Raw genomic sequence first — 20,908 nt, 5'->3', positions numbered from 1 at the left:
ATGATCTTTGAATAGCCTGGAATTAGCCAAATTCTCTGTCACTAGACAGTCTTTTCTAACAAGAGAAAGAAATAGCCTTGGTGTGCATCAATCAGTTTTGAGACAACTTGATTTTCCAAAAATCCCCTTAAGGAGTTTCTCCAGTGTATTTGGAGATAATGTAGCTAAGTCATACCCAGCATATTAAGCACTTAAGTTTGTGTGTTGCTTTCACATAATTTGGCAGGGCACACAGCTACATTAGCAAAAAGCTGAAATATTAATGGAAATATTAACCTTGTCAGATTATGAGTTGAGTTGAAATTTATCATGTGTGCCATAATATTGGGCTTTCCTTTCAGAGCAAAGCACTGTATAAGGGAAGAAAGATGTATTTAAAAGTGACTTGATTCAGCATGTTCAAGTGCAGACTTTTATTTAAGGCTTACCCCTTTATCCAATGCCGTGATGACCAAGAGGACGTGTGCAGACCCTAGAACCCAAATCCTGTCCATGGGCTTTGGTCACTGGTCTTGCTGTCCATCAGTGGTACCAAAATCACGTGATAATCGAGAAGACTTGGGTTCTTTTCTTTTTGGCTGGTAGGCTGTTACTAACATCTTTATTCCACTCTAACTTCACAAAGATTCTTTAACACACACACAAAAGGAAAAATTTGGTTTACACAACATATGGAGTTGATTTCCTGTATTTTTCAAACTACCTATAAAAAGCCAGTCATCTGTCTACACGTGGGACTAAATTAAAGACCATGATTTACATTTGGTCATTAAATGAAGCTATGGGCATGAAAGAGAATTACTTTATTTAATTCATCTTTTGTGTTCATGGAATCTGTCCTTTAGGGAAGGCTGGCTCTGTGGTCCTGAGGGTTTGCGTGTGTGCTAAATTGCTCCAGTCATGTCCAATTTTGTGCGACCCTACAGACTATAGCCCACCAGGCTCCTCTGTCCCTGGGATTCTCCAGGCAAGAATACTGGGGTGGGTTGCCATGTCCTCATCCAGGGGATCTTCCCAACCCAGGGATCGAACTCATGACTCCTGAATCTCCTACATTTCAGGCAGACTCTTTACCATTGAGCCATCTGGGAAGCCCCTTGGGATTTAGTGTATTCTTATTACAGAATGTAGGCAGAAAACTAAAAAAAGGTGAAAAAAGTGAAGTTGCTGAGTCATGTCCGACTCTTTGTGACCCCATGGACTATAGCCTACCAGGTTCCTCCGTCCATGGGATTTTCCAGGCAAGAATACTGGAGTGGGTTGCCATTGCCTTCTCCAGGAGATCTTCCCAACCCAGGGATTGAACCCGAGTCTGCCGCATTGTAGGCAGATGCTTTACCGTCTGAGCCACCAGGAAGTCCTGGTGGAAACGAAGTCCAGGCAGAAAACAAAGGTGCTTGCAAAAGTCTCAGTCAGGTTTACCCTGAGCAACGCTCAGATGAGGATGAGTTTGGACATTTAGTTGGATGGTTTAGTGGTTTCAGGTGGCCAAGTGAGGGAGTGAATCAGGCAGGGTCCAACTCCAGCTACTGAAAGGGGCGGCTGGCATCAGGGGCTCAGTCCATCTGGAGACCCTCGGAGGGGAGAGTGGGAGATGCTCAGATCTCCCCACTGAGGATGTGGGCGCCGGCGCTGGGATATTTATCCACCAATCACTTCCTCATTGATTGAGGCACAGGAAACTGTAGATTTAGAAAGAACCAGGCTGCAGGCGACCTCCAAGGATGGGAGAGGGAATATGGTTAGGACACCAACAACATGGGCTTCAGAACCATGACTGGAAATGAATGTAAACAATGGGAGAATCAACTGATACCTTTAAATTCAACAGAAGACTGTGCTGAGTCCACAGGGACACACAAGTTATCCTCATAAGGTAATAATGCAGAAGGATGTCAACTGAGATTTGTGACCTGGTACACTTTGGTTTTTCTTAGCCCTTGACTCATCCGTCATCCATCAGAAAGTACAAAGCTGGTTGTAATCTAATTAAGTTGATCACCAGACATCTCTGTAGACACAGATTCCACTGAGATTTCTAAATAGATAGCCTAGACCAGATTCATAATCTATTATATCCTACATGCCAGCATTTCTTGTCACTGTTTTAAAAGTTAATAAATCTGTGTTCAAGGTCTGCTTGCTTTATGATAGAGATTTGATGGCATCTCTGACTCAGTAGAAGAATTGATGCTTTTGAACTATAGTGTTGGAGAAGACTCTTGAGAGTCCCTTGGATTGCAAGGAGATCCAACCAGTCCATCCTAAAGGAGATCAGTCTTGACTATTCATTGGAAGGACTGATGCTGAAGCTGAAACTCCGATACTCTGGCCACCTGATGCAAAGAACTGACTCATTTGAAAAGACTCTGATGCTGGGAAAGATTGAAGGTGGGAGGAGAAGGGGACGACAGAGGATGAGATGGTTGGATGGCATCACTGACTTGATGGACATGAGTTTGAGTAAGCTCCAGGGAAGCCTGGCGTGCTGCAGTCCATGGGGTTGCAAAGAGTCGGACACAACTGAGCAACTGAACTGAACTGACTGACTCAGTAAAGAATGTGCCTACAATGCAGGAGACACGAGTTCTATTTCTGGGTCAGGAAGATCCTCTAGAGAAGAGAATGGCAACCCACTCCAGTATTCTTGCCCGGAGAATCCCATGAACAGAGGAGCCTGCCAGGGTCCATTGGGTCACAAAAGAGTCAGACACGACTGAGCACCTAACACACAGTAACATGCCTCCTTTGTCTCCCATCTGGGTCTGCTTTCATCATGCCTTAGAGGATGACCAGATGAGTCTTCTGACTTTGTTGACATCAATTCCACAGTTTTCTCCCTAGATCTCCTCTATTTGTTTAAACAGATTTTGAACATTATGACTCCTTTATACAATTTTGACCTCATCCAATACTGTGATCAATAAATAGAGAAACAGAGACCATCCCATACAGAGTTACTCAGTACATACAGTGTGCTCAATAGCTACCAAAATGGAGTTGAGTGAAGGCAACATTAGCATAACTTGGTTCCAAACTTGAAGAAGCAAAGTCTATCATCTAAGTACTTCCTTGGATGTATCACGTATTTTGTGACTTTCAGACTTCCCAAATGTCTAACCATCTGGTTGGTCATGGAAGCCAAAATGTAGAAAAAAGAAAGTAAGAGGCAATTACATGTATTTGATGGGTGAGTAGCAAAAGACAAGTAGATGATGGAATAGCTCTACTTTGTAATAAGATTACAAAAGGTAATAAAGTGCCATTTATTTTAAAAATAAATCCCACTACCTTTTCGTTGGGTTCTGAGATAGTAGAGGGATCAGATTTGTATAGACACTAGATCATCAGTCAAATGTTTTGCACTCTCAGTTTGTGTGTAACAAGGATATAGGTTTTATTCTAAGTTTTAAAATATGGATATCCATTTTTCATGTCATTGGAAAAGACCCTGATTTTGGGAAAAACCAAGGGCAGGAGGAGAAGGGGATAACAGAGGATGAAGAGTGTAGAATGGCATCACCAACTCGATGGACATGACTTTGAGCAAGCCCCAGGAGATGGTGATGAACAGGGAAACCTGGCGTGCTGTAGTCCATGGGATTGCAGAGTCGGACATGACTGAGCGACTGAACATTTTTCACATCATTAGTAATTTCTTGGTAATCTGAGTTCCAAGTGGCTCCATTTTTCTGGGGTCACTTGTTCTGTTAACAAACCAAAACATGACTTGATTTCTTCTTCTATTATTGAACTCAGTTATTCTCTGTCATCCTGCTGTTGTTCATCTTAGCCCTTGTCTGCATGATGAGAGGTCTCGCCATTGGACAGGGTTCCTGCTCTTTCAAAATTCTGTTTTAGTCCAAAATTGGAATTCACCTCCTCACCTTTAAGCTAACATGATGCTGTTGTATTGTTAGGTCATTAGTGAAACTTGGAGAATAATGGAAGGAAATTCAAGCTCAGAATACGAATCAAATCAAAATGTAACTTCAAGTGGTTGCTGGTGTTTACCAATGGTTTTCCAACCAGGAGACACTTTGAATGTCACCTTTCTCCTTGGGTGCAGCCTGCTGATGTGAAGTTGGGGCTCCTCTTGTATCTCCAGAGGCAGTCACTCTTTCTCCCAGTGTCACTGTCTGCCAGAGAGAAAAACCCAAAATAAGCATTGCCTTGCTTTGCAGAATAGTTAAATTTCCCTTTGGGTGAAGATCACTGACCCAGATTTTGCCCAGGCCTGGTATTGATGACCAAAAAGGTCATTAACCTGATCTTGAAACATAAGCCCTGCCTACCCGGGTCTCTATCATATGCAGTACCAACAATGAACACGGACTTTGAAATGGGATTTTTCTCTATTATGCCCCAGACAAAATGCACTGCAGGGCATTCATTCATTCAGCAAATAACTACAGAGAAAATGCTACTTTCCAGGAACTCCTAGGAGCTGAGACATCAAACAATAAAAAAGCCCCCCCCACTTAACTGCCCTTCACATCACCGGTCTCTGAGTGCAAGGAACCACATAAGGGGTTATATTGCCACTGTCCACAATGAAATCTAGTGGTATCGCTACCCCTTCAAAAATTTTTTTTTCTAAAAAATATGGGGACTTGTCAATCCTTTTCCCCTAAGACTGAACTATCTATCTACACTCTTTTTCTGATATTGATGTAGCACATAAAGAGAGCTCCTGGAAGCATGTGGTGCATGGCAGGGGCTCCTGCTCTGTTAGTTCCCTTCTGTTTTCCAAGGTGTGTGGATGCCTCCAAACACCAGCCTGTCCTAGTCTCCTCTGATAGCTGTGCTGCTGGAGACACCGTCTCCTTCATCTTCGCGTTTATCATTAGTCCTCATCAAGAGTCCGGCATTCCGTGGGCAGTGATGGATGTTTCCTGATTGGGTGAATGAAGGAAGGAAAGAACAGATGACCAACACTCAGATATGCCAGTTCATGGAGAGACGCCCCCGACCACGCACTGAGGCCCCGCACAGGCCCGCACAGAGTCTCCTGTTGACTTTGCACCTGTGTTTTCCTGGAGCAGGCTGGGGATAGGCTGTGGTGAGGGTCATTTCATCTACCTCAAGATGTGCTTCTGGCCTCCCCTCTGCTCCATCATGAAAGTTCCCAACCATCCCAAAGTGACGTGCGCTGTGGGTGGATCCAGGGGACAAACATGTGGGCCAGCGCATCTGGGGGCAAAGCCCACTTTCACCCACCCTCCTCTACTCTCTCACCACTTTCTCCAAAAAGAAATCTGTTAAAGAGAAAAATGTGGAAGAAGAGAAACTCTTTTGCTCAACAGGTGCTCATTTATACACATTGAATATCACTAGCTGAATCCACAATACCGGAGGAATATGTGGTGTTTTCTATATTAGATTTATGTTTAAAGTACTCTAGAGTAAATATCAACTTTCAAAGATTGACCTTCCATGATACTTCTTCTCAAAAAAAAAAAAAAATTACAGGTTCTTTAAAGGGAATGAAAAAGTGCCATTCTAAGTATAATAAATGCAATTAACATATGTATAATATTGCATGCTATCATGTACAGCATTTACTGAATTTAAAGACTAAAAAAATAAGAAAGGTTCATATGTTGTCATTTCTTTGTGACCCGCCTATAGTTTCTCATAGATGACATTTTCTCAGAGACTAATATTTCTGACTCTGTCTTTACAATAGTTCAGAATCACGAAAAAGGATTGTATGATCACCACAGAGGAAATGAAATGTTTGAAAATGTGTGACTATCTTATTTAGGAAATGTGGAATATTGCTTGACTTTCAAAAGTGCAATATAGCTTGTACTTTATCTCTCAAGCAAACAAGTAGGCAAAAATGAGAGTCTTCTATCTCCGACTGACCACTGGTTTCTGGCATCTTCGTATTATTTCCATTTCACTCCTTTAAAATCACAATAGATAAATAATATCCTTGGGGAAATAACTATGCCTTCCTTTTCTTTGCACTGCAGAACATATGCTTAGAACTCAATAAATAATCTAATAACACACTCTGACCTTGGAAAATTGGATTTTTTTAAACATGTTATCTCTAGAATCTGTATTTGAACTTGTTAGAGTCCTCAGATTGGCCCCGCTCCGTGATGGTTTCATTCGGTCTTTGCTGTGACCTCGGTGGTGTGACATCTCTCTGTCTTCCTTCCACCCTGGTTTCAGGAGCGGCTCCTGCTGTCCTTGCTGCCGGCACACATAGCCATGGAGATGAAAGCTGAGATCATCCAGAGGCTGCAGGGCCCCAAAGCCGGCCAGATGGAGAACACCAACAACTTCCACAACCTCTACGTCAAGCGGCACACCAACGTCAGGTACGCCGCGCCGTCTTCCCTTCTCGGCGAGGCTGGGGAGCCCGACACCGGGCGGCGGATGTAGGTCACCGGAAGTCCCCGTCTGACAGCGTCACGTGGCCTTCGGAGGTGTTCATCTTGGCGCAAAGCATAGTGTCCACTCTACCTACCCGTGTGCGAGGGCCTCCCGCTCATTCAGATGAGAAAACAGGCCTTTCTACTTGTTGCATTTTGGGACCAGCCATTACAAAGGGGAGAGAAGTGGCCGGTGGGGCCTTCATTCTGGGAACTCTCAGGTCAGATCTCCCTGTGTCCCAGGAACCCAGGACTCGGTATCTCAGTAAGATTAGAGAGTCGGTGGGCTCTAGGCACAAGGACTGGTTCCTCAAGATGGGCTTGGCAAGGGCAAGGTCTCAGGGAGCCAGCACTTTCCAGGGAGGCTGGGTGTCCTGCTGTCCCTCAGGAAGGAGGGGGGGGTGTCTCTGGGTGTGGCCAGTACCAGCATCGTAGGTGACCAGCGTGCACCTTAACTAAATTACACTGAAAGTACAGCTGGTCCAAGAGTGGCAGTCATATATGCTTCCCAGGGAGCCATTCCTGGCATCTTGATAACTGGAAAACTAACAAGGAACTGTGGTCAGGAGAGAGGTCGTGTAGGACCCCTTCTCCCTTGAGCTCTGGACGGGTGCCAGGTGGGTCCTCATTTCAGTCTGGAGTGGGTGTTCCCTCCCGTTCTCCTCGTGGTCTCTGGCCCCTCCAGACATAGGCACTCTGGTCCTCACCTCCATGCCGACCTGTTTCTGATCCCAATTCCATGGAGGCCTGTCCTTCCGTCTGTTCCATTATATTGCAGTGATGCTTGCTCTTCTGGCTGGGTTATCTCAGTGAGTAACTTGTGCCTGCCTCATTCATCACGTTACTCCTTTAGTTGTCAGGGTTACTCGCCCCTCCATTCAACAGTTTATTAACAACAACCACAAACAAAGCTGAAACGTGTAGCTCATCGTCTAGAATCAAACTCAGGCTGTTTGCCCCCAACTCCAGACTTTTTCCATTGCATGTTGCTGCCTTAGGTCCGATTACTTCAGGTCAAGGATTTCTGAAATTGATTAATAAGAAATAAATTTAACTTTAGCTTAAAATGAAAGTGAAACTGTTAGTCACTCAGTCGTGTCGGACTCTGTGCGACCCCATGGACTGTAGCTGGCCAGGCTCCTTTGTCCATGGAATTCTCCAGGCAAGAATACTGGAGTTGCTTGCCATTCCCTTCTCCAGGAGATCTTCCTGACCCAGGGATCACACCCAGCATTGCAGGCAGATTCTTTACCATCTGAGCTACAGTTAGGGAAGCACTAACTGTAGCTTAACTGCATTGCTAAGACAAATCTCATTTTGACACATGATTTTAGAAAGAGGTGTGGCCCAAGCACACAGGAGCTAATATACAATAAGAAATGTTTATTGAGAGGGAGATAACAGAAAAAAGTTGCATATTAATGAGGAATCAGTAAATATTTTTAAGTCCCCATCATTTTTTTGAATAATAAACTATGGGTGTATATGTGTATATATATATATGTGTGTGTGTGTGTGTGTATGTGTATGTATATATATATATATAAACACAGAGAGAGAACATTCATACATATTAGTGAGTGAAATTATTTAAAACACTAGCTTGCCTTTAGGTTTTTAAGCATTTTTGCCTACATGATTAAAGAAAAATTTTTTTAGTATCTGATAAGTTGTATTTTACTAGAAATTGCTCTTTCTAGCCTTAACTGTCTGAAAATCAGGAATGGCCCTTCCATCCTGATTATTTTTAAGTCACTTATTGGTATTCAAAATGTGTAAAAATAAATATTAACACGTCTGTATCTAAAGAGGATCACAGACTCTAAGTGGTTGTGATATAGTTCAGGAACCCTAGACCTGCAAAAATAATGGATGACACGACCAATTTCAGGCAGTTGATAAAGAGTCTGCATAATATCTATCTTATCAATTTCTATGTAACAAATTACCCCCAAACTTAGTGGTTTTAAAGAACATAGACATCTCACAGTTTCTGTGGGCTGGAGTTTGGGAGCATCTTAAATGGTTCTGGCATAGACTTCCCCATGAGGCTTCAGGCTGCTGGGGGCTGTGCTCCGGATGTGGCTTCTCACCTGGTGGGCAGGTTAACTTCCTGTTGCCTGGAGGCCTCAGATCTTCATCACTAGACCTCTTCATGTGTTGCTTGAGTGTCCTCACAATATGGCCGCTTGCTTCCCCAGAGGGAAGGATCCAAGAGAGAGCCAGGTAGAAGTTGCAGTGTCTCTTACAGAAGGTCATTTCTGGCTATGCCTACAGTATTCTATTAGTTACACAAGTCATTCCTAGCCATTATGGGGAGGGACAGTACAAGGGAGGTAAGGATGACTGGGGCCACCTTGGAAGCCAGTTACCACACAACCTAAGGCAAAGGGTTGGTGAAGCAGCTTCAGCTGCTTTCAGAGACCATACAGTATGTTTGCAGGATTGAATCAAATTTAAATTCAGAAAATATATTTGGGATCCTAAATAAAAGTGTTAATGTTAGTCGCTCAGTCGTGTCTGACTCTGTGACCCCGTGGACCGTAGCCAACCTGGTTCCCCCTAGTCCATGGAATTTTCCAAGCAAGAATGCTGGAATGGCTTGCCATTCCTTTCTCCAGAGGATCTTCCCAACTCAGGGATCAAACCTGAGTCTCCTGCATTGCAGGCAGTCTTTACTGTCTGAGCCAGGAGGGAAGCGCCTAAAGTAAATACATAACTTAAAACTTGAAAATACAGAAGCTTAAATGTCATGCAGTACCAATTAATTTTAAAAGAAATCTGAAACCTATGGCCTTTTCATCCTGAGGCAGGGTGTGGGCATGGGTATATAAATATCTGAGTTCCTACTTTCAGTTCTTTGGGGTGTATAACCAGCAGTGGAATTGCCAGTTCATCCAGTAATTCTGTTTCATTTTTTTGAAGAAACATCACTCTTTTCTGTAGTGCCTATACCATTTTACATTTCCCCTAGGATGCTTACTAGTTCTAATTTCTCTACATCCTCAGCAACGCTTGTTATTTTCTTTAAAAAAAAAAAAAAAAGCTATCCTAATGAGTGTGAATTGGTAGTTATTTTTGTTTCATGGCCCATCTTAAACCATACTGTATGTATTACCTGAAACTCAAATTGTCAGCAGCAATTTTAGGCTTCTTTATTAGGTCTTCGGGGTTTCCCAGGTGGCACAGTGGCAAAGAATCCACCTGGCAAGTCAGGAAATACAAGAGAAGTGGGTTCAGTCCCTGGGTGGGAAAGATCCCCTGGAGGAGGAAATGGCAACCCACTCCAGTATTCTTGCTTGGAGAATCCCGTGGACAGAGGAGCCTGGTGGGCTACAGTCCATGGGGTCTGAGTCAGACACAACTGAACACATAATAAGGTCTTTATGTAAAACAGAAGCACGTTGCTGTGTAGGTAAAGTTGTAATGCACACGCAGGTGTTGTGTTCTTCAATCCTGATTCATCAAGGTTAGCTAAACGCATACAAAACTCTAAGGAATCTCGCATTCACCCCCCAGGCTGTACATGCCGTGAGGGGAAGCTGTGCTGTCAGTTCCTTAGTGACTGTGTCCCAGATTCTTCACCTCCCCTCAGTGAAGTTCAGAGTTCAGTTGCTCAGTCGTGTCCGACTCTTCGCGACCCCATGGACTGCAGCACACCAGGCCTCCCTGTCCATCACCAGCTCCCGGAGTTTACTCAGACTCATGTCCATTGGGTCAGTGATGCCATCCAACCATCTCATTCTCTGTTGTCCCCTTCTCCTCCTACCTTCAGTCTTTCCCAGCATCAGGGTCTTTTCAAATGAGTCAGCTCTTCGCATCAGGTGGCCAAAGTATTGGAGTTTCAGCTTCAACATCAGTCCTTCCAATGAACACCCAGGACTGATCTCCTTTAGGATGGACTGGTTGGATCTCCTTGCAGTCCAAGGGACTCTCAAGAGTCCTCCAACACCACAGTTCAAAAGCATCAATTCTTCGGTGCTCAGCTTACCACCCCTAGTACTCTGATTGATGGCATTCTACTGTTTGCCTTTATAGTACTTGTTATTACTGTAACTGGACATTAGTTGGCGTCCTTCCTCGTTTAATGCTTCCCCCAAACTCAGCTCTGAGCTTTAGGAAGAGGCATCTCCTTTCCTGGAAGTTAGCAAAGAACCCAGAATTTTGCCTTTCAATCAAAAAACAGGATTTGACTTTTATGATTTTGCTTCTTCTACTTAGGAATACTTACAATATAAAATCACTTAACAGTTCAAACAGAAGCATATTCCTTTGATATCAGAATTACGACACTGTAATGAACTGTCAGGATGAGGACCACATAAGCCAGAATGGGAAGGAGGGGCTGGCCCTGAGAGGAGAAGTGTTGTCAGTAAGAATGGACTAGAATAGAGAAAGTGGATCACATGGCTTTCTTCCCTGATCTTAATTATAAAAATGTAACATCAAAAAAATTAATGGGAAAGTTTAGCAACATGTTTATGTATTCCATACCTAGGGGAATGATGTTTTGCAAAAATGTAAAATGTAAGAAATTGTCCTCTTTTAGTGGGGAAGACTACCATTGCTTTCTTAGCGAATATAAACTTGCACATATGCACCCCTTGGCTTGTTCCCACAGTATCCTCTACGCGGACATTGTCGGGTTCACCCGTCTGGCCAGTGACTGCTCCCCTGGAGAACTTGTCCACATGCTGAATGAACTCTTTGGAAAGTTCGATCAAATTGCAAAGGTGAGTATTCGTGATTGCTTTCTATTTTGAGGATATATCAAATTTGGGCTTACCTTTTCTTGGTCCTTACCAGTTTTTTGCCTCTTCATAAAAGCATCCTTTAGGAATCTTAGATTTGTTGGACTTATTTGCCATTGATAAGTCTCAGACCTACACTGGGAAAGAGAAAATGCTGTAGCATATAACTAGCATATGCTTTCATTTATTTTTAAGACTCTGGCTTATATATAATTCAGCACACATATAATAAATACATTCAAGATAACGAGACTTGATTTGCACATCTCTCTGCACTATGCTGTTCTTAGCTTCTCTTTTTAGGCATTTTGATGTCAATGAGTTGGAAACATAATTTCCTCGCCAGTTGTAACCTTTACATATTCACAGTGTTAAGCGGCATGCTGGGAAAATCCTTAAGACAGGATGCATCCCTTCGTCCTAAGGCCTTATTTACTGCTGTCTGATTTTCATCCATTGGCCCTTGTGCCACTTGCGGAGATGTAAGCTCAGTATTCACCATTCATATGCTCATTTGTGGGAAGTTTCAGAGAAGAAATGATGACAGCTGATTTAAAACCATACCAGACCACACTCCAGACTTATTTATTGGAACGATTAAGATTTCTGGTGGGAATATTGGTATTTTTTTCTTGCTAGCCCTCTATTTCTGCCTCATAAAATGTTTCTGCTCTTAATTTTTGTCTTTGGATGGTTCCCAACAAAAATCCTTTATTATGCTTATCAAAATGTATTTTTTACATTAGGAAGAGTTAGTTCTAAGTTCAGTTCATGGTGAAATTTCCCTCACACTTAAACAATAGAGAACATTCCAGCCAAGCTCCCAGGCACAAATCTGGCTTTCAGATGTTCACAGAGTCACTCCTCGGTCAAGCTCCCCATGAGATGCCTTATATTGCCCAACTGACCATGACGATTTCACTGGGGATTCTAAACAATTCACTGAGACTACAGCTCTGATTCCTTCCTTTACCAAACCAAGGGAAAAGGTTGCATTGGGGTTGGGAGGGCTCATCTTTAGGAGAAAAAAGAAAACAATATCTTGACTATATTCTCCATGAAGGAACAGCCAGTTGTCTATGTTGCCAATTATTGGTTCCTTGTGACCTAAGCAGGGGAAAGGAAATACTTGTCAATGAATGATTATTAAACCAAATAAAAGCATAGAGAGATTATCTGTTAAAAAATAACATCTTGGAAGTTTGAGTTAATAAAAGGTCATTTTTGCTGCCCTACCTGGTGACACGTTAGGAAGAAACTTTCCAGTCTTGGCTGGTGACAACAAGGTTCCAGTGTTCTGATGGCATTTTCCCTGTGTTCAGAGCTCTGTGTCCAAATTACTTCTCTTTATAAGGACACCAATCATACAGGATTAGGGGCCCACCCTACTCCTGTATGGAGCAGGAAATGGCAACCCACTCCAGTATTCTTGCCTGGAAAATCCCATGGACAGAGGAGGCTGGCGGGCTACAGTCCATGTGGTCACACAGAGTCGGACATGACTGAGGGAGAAACAGTTTCTACTCTTGTATGACCTTATCTTAGTTAATTACGTCTACAATAACCCTATTGCCAAATAAAGTCACATTTACAGGTACCAGGGGTTAGAATTTCAATATATGAATTTGAGGAGGACTGAGTTTATATCCCATAGAAGACGTAATCAGTGTGATTTCCTGCTCCGCTCTGATGATTATAACAAAGGAATGTCCATGCAATATCAGAGTCTGGACGAGGATAGCTTGGTCCACCCATTGTTGGTCACAGGGGCAGCATGCTTTGGATATCAGTTCATGTCTCATAGTTCAGATCATGGAATCAGAGAGCCTTGTAAGCAAACAGCTCAGTCCATTGAGTGAATGCCACGAAAAGCACATTACTTTAAGGAACTCAGCGTCATTGCTCATTCACTGTGATATTTTATCCACTTTAATGAGGTATAGTTAGCTTACAAAAAGCTGTACATATTTAATATGCATACAACTTATTGAGCCTTAGGGATACACCCTTGAAACCATCACTACAATCTATGCCATAATCATCTATCACCTACAGATCTTCATTTTTCCCTCTTAATTTATTATCATTATCATTATTATTTTGTGATTAAAACACTTAAGATCTCCCTTTGCAGCCTGTGTTTAGGTATACAGTATAGTATCGTTAGTTATGGACACTGTGCTGTACAGTAGATCTCTAGGACTTACTCATCATGCATAACTGGAACTTTTTACCCTTTGACCAACACCTCCCCACTTTCCCCCTCTCCCAGGCCTGGAAACCACCATTCTACACTCCGTTTCTGTGTTTGACCAATGAGACTCCTCATACGCGTGGTATCATGTAGCATTTGTCATTCTGTTTCTGGCTTATTTCCTCTGTTGTTGCTGTTGTTCAGTCACTGAGTCCTGTCCAACTCTTTTCACCTCATGGACGGCAGCACACCAGGCTTCCCTGTCCTTCACTATCTCCCGGAGCTCGCTCAAACTCATGTCTGTTGAGTCGGTGATGGATGCCATCCAACCATCTCATCCTCTGTCGTCCCCTTCTCCTCCTTCCTTCAATCTTTCCCAGCATCAGAGTCTTTTCTAATGGGTTGGCTCTTCACATCAGGTGGCCAAAGTACTGGAGCTTCAGCCTCAGCATCAGTCCTTCCAATGAATATTCAAGACTGATCTCCTTTAGGATGGACTGGTTGGATCTCCTTGCAGTCCAAGGGACTCTCAAGAGTCTTCTCCAACACCACAGTTCAAAAGCTCAAAGAAGGCTGAGTGCTGAAGAATTTATTTTAATTAACAAATCAAATTCAACAGCACATTAAGAAAAATCATATACCATGACCAAATGGGATTTATCTCTGGGATGCAAGTTGGATGGCATAGCAAATCAATTGATGAGATATATACATACTACGTTAACATAATGAAGGATAAAAAACACATAATCATCTCAATCAATTGCAGAAAGAGCATTTGACAAAACTGAACACCCTTTTATGAGTAAAACCTCTCAACTTATAAGAAGGAACTCAGCTCAACACAATAAAGCTATATGTGAAAAGCCCGCCGTGAACATCATATTCAGCAGTGAAAAACAAACCTTTTCCTCTAAGACTGGGGAGAAGACAAGGACACCTGCTCTCACCAGTTCATTTCAACATAGTGCTGGAAGTTCTTGACACAGGCCTTAGGCAAGAAAAAGAAAGGCATTCAAGTCAAAAAAATAGTAAAATTATTACTGTTTGCATATGATATGACCTTATATGTAGAAAACTTGAAAGAGTTCACAAAAATTTGTTGGTGGCAGTGGTTGGTGGTTTAGTCGTGAAGTCATGTCTGGCTCTTTGTGAACCCATGGACTGTAACCTGCCAGGCTCCTCTGTCCATGGGATTCTCCAGGTAAGAATACTGGAGTGGGTTGCCATTTCCTTCTCCAGGAGATCTTTCCGACCCAGGGACTGAACCCGGGTCTCCTGCCTTGCAGGTAGATTCTTTACCAACTGAGCTACGAGGGAAGCATAAAAATCTGTTAGTACTGTTAAACTCAGTAAAGTTGCAGGATTCAAAGTATGTGTCCAATGATCTGTTGTGTTTCTATACACTAACAATGAAGTATCTCAAAAGAAAATCAAGGAAACAATTCCATCTACATTATCATCAAAAAGAATGAAAAACTTAGGGATAAACTTAACTAAACAGACTATACTCTGTCGTGTCTGATTCTTTATGACCCCATCAGCTGCAGCCCATAAGGCTCCTCTGGCCATGGTATTTTACCAGCAAGAATACTGAAGTGGGTTGTCATTTCCTACTCCAGGGAATCTTCCTGACCCAGGGATCAAACCCACGTCTCCTACGTCTCCTGCATTAGCAGGCCGTTCTTTACCACTTCACCACCTGAGAAGCCCTAACTAAGCAAGTGAATGACTTACACACCAAAAACTATAAAACATTGATGAAAGAAATATAAGTAGGCACAAATAAGTAGAAAGATATCCCATATTCATGGGTTGGAAGGATTAACCTTGTTAAAATAGTCCCCAAAGCCATCCACAGATGCGATGCGATCCCAGTCAAAAGCCCAATACAGTTTTTACAGAAGTAGAAAAAAATCAATCCTAAAACTTATATAGAATCACAAGAGACCACAGATATCCAAAGCAATTTTGAGCAAGAAGAGCAAAGCTAGAGGCTTCATACTTCCTGGTTTCAAAATATCTTCCAGCTACAACAATTCAAATGAGTAGGATACTAGGAACAGACATATAGACCAACAGAACACCATAAAGAGACGAGAAATAATCCCATACAGTCAACTGGTCTTTGTTAAGGCTACCAAGATTTCACTGTTATTAATCTTACTGTTTCTAGACTCAGAATACATATTTAGGAAGTGAAAGTGAAAGTCGCTCAATCATGTCCGACTCTTTGCAACCCCATGGACTACATAGTCCATGGAATTCTCCAGGCCAGAATGCTGGAGTGGGTAGCCTTTCCCTTCTCCAGGGGACCTTCCCAACCCAGGAATCGAAGAAGGGTCTCCTGCATTGCAGGCAGATTCTTTACCAACTGAGCTATCAGGGAGGTGAACCTGATTAATAAACAATGTTTGTCCTTTTTATTATATAAAATTGCTATCAAGATTTATTAACACACCATCTGCAGTGCTGTAGATAAGCATGGAAGTACACGAGCTTTCTATGAGACAGGGAGAGAAAGGTGCGAAAACCTTCCATAAATCTAACGCATGTTTTAAGGACAAAAAGATCTTACGTTCATTTTATTATTTCAAATATTTTCAGTTTATCCATAAGCCTGTGTGTTAAGAAGGGGGAAAAAAAATCTGTGTTTGGTACTTCTTTGTCTATGTATTTATTTTAAATTTGAGTGAAGAGTCTATAAGCTAGTTGAAAAGGTTAGTGTAGGATTGATGCATATGAATGAAATTGATCTCGATATTGTAATATAAATACAACCCAGCCAAGAAAAATGAGTTCGTCTAACTTGATATTAAATTGGTTTAACCTAAGGTCAGAATTAAGTTTTAAATCATTTGGCATTGTTGAATGGTGTCTCGTTATACTGCATTATACTGTAGTGATGTTTATCAGAAGCTACTTGTCTGCAGGTAAGAATTCACTTCAGCTTTGAAAGAAGTGAGGAAAACCATGACCATAGTAGGAAATGACATACAGTTCTAATTCCAATTGAGTTCTGATCACCATTTTCTATTCTGAAAAATTCTACTCTGCACAGAACGTTTCATTTCACTGTCAGTATTTGAGGATGTTCAGACTACAAAGCATGGGCCTAGCTTCACATTTCTCTGCTAAGTGTAATTCATTCCAGAATACTCTCTCAGCCTTCCCCTCCCACCCCTTGCCCTCATCCTTCCTGCTTTGGTAAAGGGGTGTGTGGGTGAGGGTGGCTCAGTCTTGATGGGCAGTTAAGGGAAACTGAACTGGTTTGCAGCTTCTCAGGTTGGCACGGTGGTAAAGAATTCTCCTGCCAATGCAGGAGATGCAAAAGACAGGGGTTCAATCCCTGGGTCAGGAAGATCCCCTGGGGAGGAGGGCATGGCAGCCAACTCCAGTATTCTTGCTTGGAGAATCTCATGGACAGAGGAGCCTGGCGGGCTACAGTCCATAGGGTCTCAAAGAGTTGGACACAAGTGAAGCGACTTAGCACACGCGCAATGCAGTTGAAATTCTGTGACTTCTTCTTTCAGGAGAATGAATGCATGAGAATAAAAATCTTAGGGGACTGCTACTACTGTGTGTCCGGACTGCCTATCTCTCTCCCTAACCATGCCAAGAACTGTGTGAAAATGGGACTGGATATGTGTGAAGCCATAAAGTAAGTGTGATGCTTAGCAGGAGCCTTCTAAACTGCACAATACATTTTCATTGTCGTTCTTACAACTGTTTCTGGTTTTTTGTCTGCTGAAACTATATACATGATTGTTCATTTAAACCGGCAAAGACTCATTTATCAGCATGTGAGAACTCAGTCCAGGGTAAGGCTCTGTGTTTTGTATTGTTATTATTTATCTTATTTCACAGGAACACTGTGTTAGAAATGGGAAGGGTCTGTGTCATTAATTTCAAAGATAATTTCTTTGTAAACAATTGAAAAGTCTCCTCCAATCTTAAGGGAAAATTTTGTACTCTTAATGTCTCTCTTGATTTTTGACAAGTACATGTAAATTGTAAGAGAGAAAGTGGTTTTTACCACCAGACTGCAATGAATAGGAAAATCCAGCCCAGAATAACTCCATCTAATCAAACACACTCAGCTCTATGAATTTTGTTTCAGTTTTTATCCATAATAGTTTTCTGCTTTGTATCTGTAGTTTCTTTCATTGTAAGATTTGTAGAGAATATTTGCTTACAAAGAATAATGGTATCATTATAGCTGACAAGTGTAGCGTGAAAATGTGAGCCACAAAGTGAATTTTCACTGCTGGTACCGTAATGCATACTTCTTTATAACTGCCTTCATAGAAGCCATGATAGTCTTATAAATGATAAAAGCTCTTGTTTGTTGATTGTTTGATTGAAAAATTTCAGTTCGAGGGTTTTTTGGTAGGGGGTTGCCTATTTTTGGTCAAGTGATTTTCTCTTCTCCTCCGCATATTTTTGTTCTAAATGGGATGGGAATTATGTGCTTGATGTTTGAATTCCTTTTCTCAGGATTGGAGTAACTGGGACTTTAAGTGAGAAAGCAACAAATCAAGTTAGTTGTCGCTGTGTTTAGCCCACTGTGATATTGGCCGTGGGCTGAAATGGACTGAGAGGTTTGACGGTGGGTTTCCAGTGCTTTCCAGGGAAGAATGATGAAACCTCCAGCCTCAGCAGAGTCCACAGACCTGAGTGTCCAGACTCACTAGCTCAGCGGTGTCGGGGCCACTACGCAGCAGTCAGGAATGGTGGGCAGAGACATAGGGAGGAAAGGAAGGAAGAATCGAGAAGGGAGAAGTGGGCAGTGTGGCCTCAGCTTGCCACCTGAGATACTTTGTATGGGAATTAGCTGTCCCCCCTGCTTCTCCCCCAAAATAAATCATCTGTCTTTTCGGAGGCATAAGGAAAAAAAAGCTTTTCAACTGTATTCTAAAAGTCATTAACTATTCAGGACATTATGGGTCTAGATGTTAAGTGCATTCAATCCATGTAAAATTAACGATATTCTCACATTTGTAACCACCCCAGGAAGCCACCTTAGTGTTTGAAACCAAACATGAGAGGAAACAGGCTTTATGAATGGGTTTTGTGAAGGATGAAATTATGGGGATCAGTAGCACATTTGATTCAACAAAATACTCTTGTTGTTGTTTAGTTGCTCAGTCATATCTGACTCTTTGTGACCCCATGGACTGTAGCCCTCCAGGCTCCTCTGTCCATGGAATTCTCCAGGCAAGAATACTGGAGTGGGTAGCCATTCCCTTCTCTACGGATCGAACCCGGGTCTCCTGCATTGCCGGCAGATCCTTTACCATCTGGGCCACCAGGGAAGCCCAGGGAAAGAGAGGACACCTTGGCAGATTTTGGAAGCTCTTTGTTCTCTCACAGACACAAGCAAGCATTTCCAGTCCCAATTCTTAAGCCATAAGATGAGAGTGAATACAGGAATTTCAGGTTTTGAAGCTGGTTTTGAAGCTGGTGAGGAGAAAGCATACCCTTAGCACTTGGAATTTTGCCAGATGACCTCCAGTTGTCCTGGGAACCAGCAACACGGATCCAGGGATGTCTGTCCGTATTTTTCCCTCAGTTCAGGGACCTCCACATTTATTCAAAGCCTCATTCCCTGTTAGCTAGGTCACCACTGCAGAAGTTCTTCGGCTGCAGTTTTGGAATATTCCCGGCATTAAAGAGACGTTTTTCCCTCCTTTCATGAAAATGTAAACTGTTCTTAATCAAGGCAGTGCTCTAAGAACCCTGATTTTGTAAGTGATTAAAGCTCCTCTTAAATTAGAAAGATAGTCTACTATTAGCGCAAACTCTAAGCCATCATTTCAACATTTGTCTATAGATCACACAGATTTCATCTGCATCTACATGCATTAAAATTTTTCTGGTCAGTCAATTCATCTGAACCCTTGATCAACTCATTTTTCTAAAACAGACATTAAGCCCATGAAGATGATTAATTCAAAGACTCGAGTTACTAACCAGTCACTGCTGTCAGACTGGCTTTATGATTACTCCTGGACACTGTCAGGAAGCAGGGCTGAGCAGGGTGGGGAGCAGAGATAAATCAGCGTGAGCAAGACCAGAGGGGAGGACCAGACACCCCCTGGCAGCCATTTGCACTCAGAGCTTGTGTAGGCAAAGCAGCAAGGCAAGCCTCCTGTGTCATGGAGATGCTCCTTCTGGGAGCAGGACTGAAGGGTGTGGACAACTTGCAAAGTACTTGATATAGGTTGTCATTTTTATGACAAAATATAAACAGAAAAGGTGGAGAAAGCCATGGCAACCCACTGAGTACTCTTGCCTGGAAAATCCCATGGACGGAGGAGCCTGGTGGGCTGCAGTCCATGGGGTCGCTGAGAGTTGGACACGACTGAGCGACTTCACTTTCACTTTTCACTTCCATGCATTGGAGAAGGAAATGGCAGCCCACTCCAGTGTTCTTGCCTGGAGAATCCCAGGGATGGGGGAGCCTGGTGGGCTGCCGTCTATGGGGTCGCACAGAGTCGGACACGACTGAAGCGACTTAGCAGCAGCAAACAGAAAAGGATGATAGAAAGGGAAGGGAAAGAAACAGGAGGTCATTTATGTTTACATCACGGACCCGTTTCTTTTTATCGTAGTATGCTCGGATGGTTCTGCTTCATCATTTAAGCCTGACGTTCATCGTTCATCATTGTTCGCTGTTATTCAGTCTCTCAGTCGTGTCTGACTCTTTGCAACCCCCATGGACGGCAGCACACCAGCCTTCGCTGCCCTTCACCATCTCCCGGAGCTTGCTCAAAGTCATGCCCATTGGGTCGGTGATGCCATCCCACATGCGCACCTGTGTCATTTTGAGGTGTTTCGGGTTCTACTACTTCCCACACCTGGGAGCCCCTCCTCGTGACTGTGCTGCAGTCAATGTCATCACTTCCCTCCACATTTCCTCTTGGGCTGATTCGCTCCATGGAACTAGGGACACCTTCCTGCTAGGGACACTTTCTTCTTTTACAGTTATATTTTAATCGATAAACATATTTGACTGGCAGAAACAAATAGGCATCACCAAGCATTGCCATTTTCCCTTAAAGGAAGTTGTCTTTTTTCTTTTTTTTTTAATTGGAATATAATTGCCTTACAATGTTGTATTCGTTTCCGCTACTCAGTGAAGTGAGTCAGCTATGTGTACATGTATATATATGAATATCTGTCCCCTCCCTCGTGGACCTCCCCCTCGCTCCCCACCCCACCCCTCTGGGTCATCACAGAGCACGGAACTGGGCCCCCTGTGCTATATAGCAGCTCCCCACTAGCCATCTGTTTTACACATGGTCGTGTATGTGTGTCTGTCCTAATCAAAGGAAGTTCTTCATTTGTCTCTTTCAATGAATTGGTGACAGGATCCTGTTTTTTAAGTGGTTTTTACAATTCATTTCTTTTTAATGATACCTTATGCATTATTAAAGCTTCTTAAAGAGGACTCTCTTCTCTTTTTTTGTTAAAGAAATGTGCACAGTGGAAAAGCATTCAGCTTGTGGTTATTTTCTTTTTTAATTCCTATTCAGGCTGAAGTCATTTAAGCTCACAAATAAGCCCTATTG

The 20,908-nt window shown here is 42.6% G+C and overlaps 1 protein-coding gene across 3 annotated transcripts in view; it reads left to right on the top strand.

Moving 5' to 3' along the window:
* ADCY2 (adenylate cyclase 2) overlaps positions 1–20,908 on the top strand; it is a 442,181-nt gene that overhangs the window by 286,870 nt on the left and 134,403 nt on the right. For all 3 annotated transcript variants that reach the window (XM_043887179.1, XM_043887178.1, XM_043887177.1), the window contains exons 5-7: positions 6,187–6,335; positions 11,011–11,122; positions 16,868–16,995. In XM_043887179.1, coding sequence (XP_043743114.1) covers positions 6,187–6,335; positions 11,011–11,122; positions 16,868–16,995 — 389 coding nt within the window. The remainder of the gene's footprint in view (positions 1–6,186; positions 6,336–11,010; positions 11,123–16,867; positions 16,996–20,908) is intronic.

Source organism: Cervus elaphus, chromosome 25 (genome assembly GCF_910594005.1).
Source record: "Cervus elaphus chromosome 25, mCerEla1.1, whole genome shotgun sequence".
Lineage (NCBI taxonomy): Eukaryota > Metazoa > Chordata > Mammalia > Artiodactyla > Cervidae > Cervus > Cervus elaphus.
Note: the sequence above shows the minus strand (reverse complement) of the source record. Positions and strands in the feature narration are given on the sequence as shown.